Source organism: Oryzias melastigma, linkage group LG16 (assembly GCF_002922805.2).
Source record: "Oryzias melastigma strain HK-1 linkage group LG16, ASM292280v2, whole genome shotgun sequence".
NCBI lineage: Eukaryota > Metazoa > Chordata > Actinopteri > Beloniformes > Adrianichthyidae > Oryzias > Oryzias melastigma.
Window position 1 is genome coordinate 28,736,106 of NC_050527.1, and position 10,645 is coordinate 28,746,750.

General features: G+C 50.1%; 1 protein-coding gene across 2 annotated transcripts in view; it reads right to left on the minus strand.

Annotated features, from left to right (window-relative positions):
* Positions 1–4,000: 4,000 nt before the first annotated feature.
* The window catches only part of thbs3a (thrombospondin 3a), a 13,493-nt gene continuing 6,848 nt past the window's right edge, over positions 4,001–10,645 (minus strand). For both annotated transcript variants that reach the window (XM_024258294.2, XM_024258296.2), the window contains 14 exons: positions 9,645–9,719; positions 9,362–9,514; positions 9,178–9,288; positions 9,005–9,112; positions 8,775–8,934; positions 7,848–7,966; positions 7,712–7,764; positions 7,453–7,634; positions 6,426–6,604; positions 6,243–6,291; positions 5,970–6,166; positions 5,688–5,860; positions 4,452–4,591; positions 4,001–4,380 (listed from right to left, as the gene is read on the minus strand). In XM_024258294.2, coding sequence (XP_024114062.1) covers positions 4,319–4,380; positions 4,452–4,591; positions 5,688–5,860; positions 5,970–6,166; positions 6,243–6,291; positions 6,426–6,604; positions 7,453–7,634; positions 7,712–7,764; positions 7,848–7,966; positions 8,775–8,934; positions 9,005–9,112; positions 9,178–9,288; positions 9,362–9,514; positions 9,645–9,719 — 1,761 coding nt within the window. In that variant the 3' untranslated portion in view covers positions 4,001–4,318. The remainder of the gene's footprint in view (positions 4,381–4,451; positions 4,592–5,687; positions 5,861–5,969; positions 6,167–6,242; positions 6,292–6,425; positions 6,605–7,452; positions 7,635–7,711; positions 7,765–7,847; positions 7,967–8,774; positions 8,935–9,004; positions 9,113–9,177; positions 9,289–9,361; positions 9,515–9,644; positions 9,720–10,645) is intronic.

Sequence of the window (10,645 nt, forward strand, 5' to 3'; positions counted from 1 at the left end):
CAGATTTCTGAGGTAGTAAAGTAAAGAGAGAGTCATGTGATTTCAGGGGGCCGGCAGCAGGGGGCGCCACAAACACACTTCTTTAACCAGTTCCAGTCTTTAGGGAAGAGAGACTTCTGCTGGTTTCAGCATCACCTGGTCCAAACAGAAAGGTTGATGTTTGAGAACGTTTCTGCAGCTTTAGTCTGATTGTGTGTCTGGATAGGTGTGTGTGTGGGGGTGTGTGCATGTGTGTGCATGTGTGTGCATGTGTGTGCATGTGTCTGCATGTGTGTGGGGGGTGTGTAGGGGTGTGTGTGCATGTGTGTGCATGTGTGTGCATGTGTGTGCATGTGCGTGCATGTGTGTGCATGTGTGTGCATGTGTGTGGGGGGTGTGTAGGGGTGTGTGTGCATGTGTGTGCATGTGCGTGCATGTGTGTGTAGAGTAGAGCACTTGCCCCTCCAGCCTGCAGCAGGGCCCCTCTCCGCCTCGCTGGGCAGATCTCAGAGCTTTTGTTCGTGTTTGGTGAGGGAGGGGGCAAAGTGAGGTGGAAGGGGTGGTACTGACCCGGACCCTCCACAGACCCGACACTGGTGGACCACGCAGCAGAACGAACAAAAATGGCAGAGGTGAGTCCTCTGGTACTACGAAAAATGAAAGCTGACCTTCACCGGCAAATGTTCATCTAGACCTTCACCTGTAAATGTTCATCTATACCTTCACCTGTAAATGTTCTAGACCTTCACCGGCAAATGTTCATCTATACCTTCACCGGCAAATGTTCATCTAGACCTTCACCTGTAAATGTTCTAGACCTTCACCGGCAAATGTTCATCTATACCTTCACCGGCAAATGTTCATCTATACCTTCACCTGTAAATGTTCTAGACCTTCACCGGCAAATGTTCATCTATACCTTCACCGGCAAATGTTCATCTAGACCTTCACCTGTAAATGTTCTAGACCTTCACCGGCAAATGTTCATCTATACCTTCACCGGCAAATGTTCATCTATACCTTCACCTGTAAATGTTCTAGACCTTCACCGGCAAATGTTCATCTATACCTTCACCGGCAAATGTTCATCTAGACCTTCACCTGTAAATGTTCTAGACCTTCACCGGCAAATGTTCATCTATACCTTCACCGGCAAATGTTCATCTATACCTTCACCTGTAAATGTTCTAGACCTTCACCGGCAAATGTTCATCTATACCTTCACCGGCAAATGTTCATCTAGACCTTCACCTGTAAATGTTCTAGACCTTCACCGGCAAATGTTCATCTATACCTTCACCGGCAAATGTTCATCTATACCTTCACCGGCAAATGTTCATCTAGACCTTCACCTGTAAATGTTCTAGACCTTCACCGGCAAATGTTCATCTATACCTTCACCGGCAAATGTTCATCTATACCTTCACCGGCAAATGTTCATCTAGACCTTCACCTGTAAATGTTCTAGACCTTCACCGGCAAATGTTCATCTAGACCTTCACCTGTAATTCTTCTAGACCTTCACCTGTAAATGTTCTTCTAGACCTTCACCTGTAAATGTTCTTCTAGACCTTCACCTGTAAATGTTCACCTAGACCTTCACCTGTAAATGTTCTTCTAGACCTTCACCTGTAAATGTTCTTCTAGACCTTCACCTGTAAACGTTCATCTAGACCTTCACCTGTAAATGTTCTTCTAGACCTTCACCTGTAAATGTTCTTTTAGACCTTCACCTGTAAATGTTCTTCTAGACCTTCACCTGTAAACGTTTTTGCGTGCATATGATACCCAATGGTAGAGAATAGGTTGCGCCGGCGTACAATTTCAGAATCAGAAACGTTTATTGTCATTGCACATGGGGATACAATGAAATTGCAGCAGCCTTGGACATAAAGAAGTTAAAAAATAATAATTATAATAATAAAATAGAATAAAAAATAGAAATACTGTATATACACGACTTTTTAGGTTTCGTTTTGATCACGTGGTCAGAAATCCTCCGGCTTTTCTAAATGACGTCGTTCCTGGTTAAGGTTAGGATTACGGTTATGATTAGGGTTAGAAAAGAAATTTGTTCGTTTGTGGGGCTGTCTGTGATGCTCACGCCTCCACCAGGGGACGTGTCAAACGTGGAAAACACATTTTAACATTTGCACACAAAAACTGGTTTGGGCGTATATTATACACGGTATTTCCCAAATCGTGGCATATGTACCCATTTTACTGAGACTGGGCTGGAAAGTTGGACCCCAAACTCCAAACTATTCAGTCTTTTTCATAGTTATTTCTCTGTTTTTCTGTAACCAGAATCTAAATACAGAATTTTTCTGACGATAAGACGCTTCAAACCTTTCAATTTTCTCAAAAAAAGACAGTGAGTTTTTCAAAAATCTGGACTTTGTCTGTTATTAATGTTCTGTGAAACATCAGGAGCGTCCTGAAGGTTCTAAATGAGGGTCCAACCCCAGGACTGGGTCGACTGTTGAACCTCCAGATGCTGGCTCTCCTGAAGCTCCAGGTCTTCAGCAGACACAGCCTCTCTTTCACTTTAAAAAAGAGTCTCAAAGTTAACATTATTCCTGTGCTACAGTTACGACATCAAATTGATCAGACGTTTCTCACCGTTAAACTGCCGTATTGACGGCGTCTCTACTGCAAACTCAGCGTCTTTGACGACTTCGACTGCGTTTGTAGATCGAAGCAGATTCCATTATCCAGGACAAACGCTGGACTCTGACTGTAGGTGGCGCTCTTCACAGCAGTGTAACATGAGTTTTACTCATTTACATGAGTATCAATGAACTGAGCAACCCCTCCCTCTTCTGTGTTCCAAACAGGAAGTACCTGCTGGTTGCAAGAAGGTCAAAGTCCCCCAGACCTCCATAGAGAAACAGTTTTGTCTCATTTTGTCAGAATAATCATTCTTGCTCTGATGCTTCCTTCTTAACACGTTCTTTCTAATCCTACGTTGTTTTTAGATATATTTTCTTTATCAACTTATTCAAGTTATAAATTGACCAATCAGATGCCTCAGTAAAACCATGTGGTGCCTGCTGGCCCCGCCTCCAACTTTTGATTGACAGATTCATCCGAGCCGTTTCAGTGGAAGGGGTGTGGCCTTCGAACAAGCTCAGTCCTGATTGGTGACAGCAGTTCCTCTAGAACGTGACTCAGACCTACGCGGACTAATCGCCATCGACGGGTTTTAATCGGTTCCAACATGGCGGTGTACGTATCAGGAAGTGACGGCGAAGGCTCTGGCTGGACGAACGGCATTTCCTGTGGGGGACCTCCACACTCGTTATGTCCAGTTCTTATTTACTGTTTCATCGTTACATGTTAGCGTGTTAGAGTGGGTGTGTTTCCAGCGGTGCCAGCGACCCGCCCGCTGTCGGGTCCACATGACCCCACTTTAATGTAAACATGCCCAGACAGATGAGTGTGTGTGCGGTTCAGTGAAAGCTGCTAAACGTGTTTGTTTTTGTGCGTTTCAGGCGTTTCCTCCTGGGATCGGGAAGGCGCGGGATACAGTGCACTGTTGTCATGTTCCTCCTCCAATATTGCACTTGTCCCGGCCTCCCCGGCCCCGGGGCCACGACCCCCCGGCCCACGGGGCCACATCCCCCCGGCACACAAAGCCACGACCCCCGGCCCCGGGGCCACGACCCCCGGGGCCACGACCTCCCCGGCCCACGGGGCCACACCCCCCCCGGCACACAAAGCCATGACCCCCGGCCCCGGGGCCACGACCCCCAGCCCACGGGGTCACGACCTCCCCGGCCCCGGGGCCACGACCCCCCGGCCCCGGGGCCTTGACCCCCCACCCCGACAAAAGATGAGGCTGCAGCTGAAGCGGAGCCGGTCTCCTCCTGAGGATGGCGCCGTGGTGGTTGGCCGGTAAGGTCTAGTTGTGTTCACGAGGCCTTCTGGGCTCATGGCGACGGGGGTTCAGTCAATGTGGGAGGGGGGGCATGGACGCACTCGTGAGGTTCAGTCATGAAGATCTTTGACAGACCAGCTGTTCTGTTTCCATCAGACTTTTATTCAGACTGGATGAGAGGATGAAAACACAAACGTCCCTAAACGTCACATAAAGTTTCTGAGCTTCAAACAAACTTTCTGACCGAACTGTGAGGAGAAAGCTCAAGACCCCCCCTCTCTCCTGGGGCGGTCTCCTGGTTCTTTGGAATTAAGTTCAAACATGAAGACGTGAACTTTTCTTGTTGCTGGACTTTCCTGGTTTCAGTGTTTCTTCTTTGGGATGTGAACAGTCACGGTGCGTTCAGGTGCTCCTGTCGTCATGGGAATCTCCATGTTTGCGGGTCGGCCCCCCTGCAGCTCAGACCTGGATCTGTGTCATAAATTGCTGCCGGTGGGTCTTGAAGTCCTCAGGAACCGTGTCTGAAAGCAGAGAAACGCGGTGAGAGCTCCTGATGGTGCAGAGGCCCCGCCCCCTGAAGCTGTGGTCGTACCGTTGCAGCGGTACCGCAGGTTGGACCAGATGATGTTCTCCTGGGAGAAGCAGAAGACTCCCAGCCGCCCCCCCCTCATGGAGGTGTCGACCACCACGCCGGAGTCGGCCACCATGGTCTTCCCCTCAAACAGCTTCACCCTGAAAGCAGAACGGCGGCGCCTTCATGACCCCTCCCCCTCCTCATGGGGGGGTCTGACTGCAGCTGCAGTGACCCCCGGATCCGTCTAACTCCTGCAGCAGCAGGAATTCTGGGATGAACTCTTTCAGCTCAGCTGATCTGCATATGAACGGCGGCGAGGCGGATTCTCGCCAGGACTCTGGTCGCCATGGAGACGGGCACAATGGAGAACCGGGGGGGCCGGGGGCCACAAAGAAGATTCAGGGGGAAAAGAATGCAGCCAGAAGAAAAGGAGGAACAGGGGAGACATCTGCAGCCTCAGGTACTACACAGTACTACACAGTACTACACAGTACTACAGGATACTGCAGAGTCTTACACAATGCTAAAGAGTACTACATACTACTGTAGAGTACTACAGAATACTGCAGACTACTGTAAAGTACTACAGGATACTGCAGAGTCCTACACAATGCTAAAGAGTACTACAGGGGGTGAAAGAGAATATTTCCCCCTCCCATGTCATATCTGCTTTGCCCTGCTCTCTGCCTGTCAGGCACTGACTGAAATGCTGAATCGGCGAACGGCAGCAGGTGAACGAGCCGAGATACAAACTGAACTTCAGGCTGAAGCTTCAGTGATGAAGACGTTCCTCTGTGAGGTTTCTCCTTTCACAGCACAGAACATTGAGCTGATTCCTGACAGCTAAAGTGAATTGAACGTCATTGAACTCAGAGGAGACATTCAGACATTCACTACAGATCAGGAAAAAACAAACAAGAAAATGAATAAATAGATGTGTAAAGTAAAATGTGTCACACAGAGATGAACATCAACTGACGTGGTTCTGGAAGAGGTTTGATGCTTCGCCTGAGCGCAGAGGAGCAGAGTGAAGATGGATAGTTTAACCCCGCCCCTTTTTTGACCAACTGCATGACGGCAGCGGTCAGTTGGAACGAGAACCTTCACGCTGACTCTTACCTGAGGATGCGTTCCAGGACTCACCTGCGGGACAAACAGCAGAACTCCGACATGACTCACGTTGGGCTGGATCGGCCTCGGCTGTAGGACCACTCATGTTCTACTCTCAGCAGCAGACCCGGTTCTGATGCCTACCTGATGTATCCCACCTGCGGCCTGTGGCTGAGCTGCCAGCGGTACGAGGTTTTGTCCTTCCAGCCCGTCTGGCGTGGGTCCTTCCAGAGCAGCGTCACCTCTCCAGGCGTGTCTCCGGTGTGCCACAGAGCGTTCCTCAGATACCCCCCCGGGCCGGTTTGAGACTTCACAGCCTGCCGGTCACACACAGCCGTCAGTGGCGTTTAGAGCGCCCCTCTGTGGTTGGTCGTGGTATCACAGGGCGGGGTTTCCGGATCTGAAGGCGGATCCTGATCTCTGAACCTTGAGCTGCAGCGTGGCCTCCGCCTGCGCCTTGAAGGGGACGGACTGCCAGTACACCTGCTCCATCTGCTTCCACATCACCACGTAGAAGCTGGACGAGTCCTGGTAGCCGAAGATGAAGCCGGCGTAGTCGTCGTCTGTCACTGTGTTGACGTGGAAGGTGCCCTCAAAGTCCACGCCGTTAAACGCCGTGTAGCCTGCGGAAGGGGGAGGAGCCGGTCTGATGGTGGGCGGGGCAGAGAAAGGCGGGAAGGCTACAGGAGGGAAACGTACCGATGGCTAAACCGGGGTCACTGTTCATGGTCTGGATGATCTCCATGCCCTGGAGGGGGAGAGGATGCACACGATCACGGCGCAGTCAGGACACATGGATCCTAGCCCCGCCCCCTGCCCCGCCTCTCCGGGGCTCATGAGGATGAGCTGGGCTGGCCTCGGTCTCTGAGGTGGAGGAATCACCTGGTTGAGCACCACCCAGTTGGGGTCGATCTGAGTGTCTCCCTCTGGGTCCAGAATCACCGTCTGAAACGCCCTGAAGTCGGTGAGCGTGACCTCGGCGCTCTCGGGACACGCGTCCACCATATCCATGACGGCGTCGTTGTCAAAGTCGTTCTCGCAAACGTCTCCGACTCCGTTTCCTGTGAACAGACAGCTCGGCTCAGGGCGTGAAGGACGACCTGCACGGGTCACAGCGGCGGCTTTGAGGACGCCGATCCTCAAACTACCAGGAAGAGCGACCTCCGAGAGAAACTCGTCCTGAAAAACTTCTGCAGCTCCCAAGAACAGATTCTACTTCCTGTGTGAATTAGGTCAGAGAATGACTTCAAAAGGGCTTCCGTGTCTCATCACTGCTGTCATTTTTATAAATACTTTAACGTTAGACAGTGAGTTTGGAGCGCCATCTAGAGCAGGAGTCCCCAAACTTTTTCTGTGAGCCCATATAACTTCTCTGATGTGGGGCCAGCGCCGATTTATAGGCTGATAGAGAAAGTGTAACAATCACAGTCGAAACAAAAACATTTATGGTTTCCAGAAAGCCACATAACCACATTTTAAATAATTACTTTTTGTGATCATCATAGAAAAAAAATCTAAAACATTTTAAAAACTAGATTTATAGCATTACCTGCAATCATGCTAGTGTGAATGCTGTAAGCTGAATTTGGATGGTGAAGATGCTGAAATTGATAACTGACAACACTTAGGGTGATTGCTAGCTAAAATATTAGCAAAATGCTAAATTAGACAAAAAAAAACAGAAAAAAGCAAAAATTAGCCAAAACAGCTAGCATGTACCTGAAATATTAGCTAAATTCCAAATTAGACTAAAACACTGGTCAAATCTTTAATTTAGCCAAAATAATTAGCATAAAGCTAAAATATTAGCTAAGCTCCAAATTAGCCTAAAAACTTCAAAAAAATTCTAAATTAGCCATAACAGCTAGCATGTGGCTAAAATAATAGCTAAACTGAGTCTGCTGGTTACCGTCTGAATCTTTCTGGTTGGGGTTCTGGATGAGTCTGCAGTTGTCGTAGTCGTCGTGGACGTTGTCGTTGTCGTCGTCATCGTCGCAGTCGTCGCCGAGCCCGTCGTTGTCAGAGTCCAGCTGGGAGCTGTTGGGGATGTCCGGACAGTTGTCTCTGCTGTCCTGATGCCCGTCTCCGTCCCTGTGGACGCAAACCGAGGACGGACGTGGGAATCGGACCGCTTCACGTGTGTTTGCATAACTGTGTGTGTGTCACACTTGTCCTGGTTGGTGTCACAGAGGTCTCCCACCAGGTCGTTGTCTACATCCGTCTGAAACCGTCACAGACAGAAATGAGAAGAGGATTCTGGCAGGGGGCGTGGCTTCTGCGAGCCACCTGTAGCGGGACTCGTACCTGTGTGGGGTTGCTGATTTCAGGACAGCTGTCGCAGGCGTCCCCCACTGCGTCTCTGTCTCTGTCCGTCTGTAACGGGTTTGGCACCTTCGGACAGTTGTCCAGAACGTTGGGAATACCTGGAGACGAACAGGAAAAACCTCTGTTTGGTCGGGACAGGAAATGCTGACGCTAGCTCAGTTTCTGCCGGGGTGTAACGGATCACAAAAGTCGCGGTTTGGATCGTGTCACGGTTTTAGAGTCACCGTTTGGATCGGTAAAAAGTAAAAAAAACAACAGCAAAAAACAAAAGCCTAAAATAATAATACAAGAGTCGGGGGTGGGGGTGGGAGTTCGCGGTACATGTGTGTGCCGAACTGTGGTTTGTGAATCTGAGAGGAGGCGGGTCCTAAACCAACAGCGTGACTCAGACTTCTGATGTCGCTGGTTTGAAAATGAACGGGTCAGGCCAACACCATCCCAACTCGACATTTCTTTGATGTGCTGGCTGTTTCAGTAAAATCGAGGGTCCGTAACCCTCTGGACGCATTCCCGGGCGCAGACTTATACTCGAGATGCGTCCAGTACCTGTACCCCAACCCAGTACCTGTACCCCAACCCAGTACCTGTACCCTAACCCAGTACCTGTACCCTTACCCAGTACCTGTACCCTTACCCAGTACCTGTACCCTAACCCGTTACCCAACTCCCCCCCAAATTGTTATGGATAGAAAACAAATCAAAAAGCATAAAAAGAGTTTTAACAAAACAGTTGAGTTAAAGTAAAATGGTTCTTTCCTGCCCCCCAGTGGTCCTTTGAGGAACTACAACCTGGTTTGTCACGTTTGGAACATTTGGTGCCTTTGCATTGAAACTCTTCCAGAACTCACAACCAGAAGAGTTCTGCCTCTTAAAAGAAAGACAAGGCACGGCGGTCCTCCAGGTTACCGTCTCCGTCGATGTCCTGGTCGCAGGCGTCTCCCTGTCCGTTGTTGTCGGTGTCCGTCTGGTCGCTGTTTGGGACCGTGGGGCAGTTGTCGCACGCGTCACCGAACGAGTCGCTGTCTGAGTTCAGCTGGTCTTTGTTGGAGACCAGGCGACAGTTGTCCTAAAGAACAGAGACAGGTCACATGATCACATGGTCACATGACAGCCGGGACCAGCGGGCCGCCTCCAACCTCCACGTTCTTGATGCCGTCATCGTCTGCGTCCTCGTCACACTGGTCACCAATGCCATCGTTGTCAGTGTCCTCCTGACCGGAGTTCGGCGTGAAGACGCAGTTGTCCTGGTGGGACAGAAGTTACCATGAAGTCCAGTTTTCACAGAACCGGCCGGTCTACGGGATCGGACCTTTTTGCAGTGTTTGTCGTTATCCATGCAGGGCAGGGAGCGGTCCGGATAGCCGTCGATGTCCGTGTCCCCGCCGCAGGTGTGCCCGTTCCCGGCCCAGCCCACGTTACACTGGAAACAGCGTCACACCGTCACTACACCGGGGATCCACAACAACCTGAACGGACAGGAGCGGCGGCCCCACCCTGCAGGACACCTCCCCGTTCCTCTCCATGGTGCACTGCGCGTTGACGTCGCAGGGGTCAAAGGCCAAGGCGGCGCAGGACAGCTTCGGGAGGCAGCCCGACGACTGGTTCCCAAAGAAACCTGGTTTACAGCCTCCACAACTGTAGGAGCCCTAGAAGAGGACAGGCAGAGGTGTTACCCCTCGGGTCCAGCAGAGGGCGCCGTCTGTCTACAGCAGCTCAGATTACTGGTTCTCAGCAGGTCTGGGATCTCCAACCGCAGGAGGGGACCCCTGAACTCACCACGCTGTTGATGCAGACAGAGTTCAACACACAGGCGTCAGGAAGGTCCACACACTCGTCGATGTCCACACACTCCTGGAAACACACAACGCTCATCCGCTGATGTCATCAGTGACATCACTGCTCAGCTCAGAACGGACTCAGAGCGTGATTTACCGCTCCTGTTTCACACTGAAACTTCTATGAGAGGAAAAGCATTTTGGAGTAGGTGTTCTTAGCACTGCTCGCTACTGTTAAGCCTGTAGTCAAAGGTCATAGACGCTCAGTGACCCCAAGACAGAACATGTTCATGTTTATCTACGGGCGTGCTGCGGGCGACGGGTCGTAGTGAACACTTCTACAACACATACGGGTCAGTGAGGGGGAAGTACGTGAGATAAAATCAAGGGTCTGCAATCCTTAGAGCACAGTACCGGATGCGGACCGGGCCAGGATATCGTACCGGATCAGAACCGGTTCCAGATGCAAACCAGGGAAGGACGCGAACGTGAAAAACGTTTCATTTGAAGGCTTAATCTTGTCATTGATAAGGATAAACATGTTCTGATGCTCTTTAAAGTGAGACAGATGAAGCTTTTAAAGTTAGGACTCCGAACAGAAATGGAAATTCTCTTTTTGTTAGGAAACATTTATACCATCAAAATGGTGAACACAACCGTTATTTTTATATATTTTAAGCTTCAGCTTCATTTCATCAAGAATCTCTAAAACGCATGTATCACGTGCACACCCCGTGCGTGCAGCATTGGTGTGCGGTCAGTAAGGAGCCAGTACTCGCCTAACTAACTGGAGCGTGGCGTAAGGACGCCGTAAGACCGCATCAGCCATGACTGTAACTTCCATGAGGCTTCATTAACACGCACACAACAACGGTAGATTACCAGCTTCCACTGTCCGCTTCTTTTAGCTAATATATCCGTTAGCAATCGTTTATTTTGTTATTGTTTTCATTTTCTGCGGTTTTAGATCAATCAGACCCTAAATGTTTTCACAGGTAATTC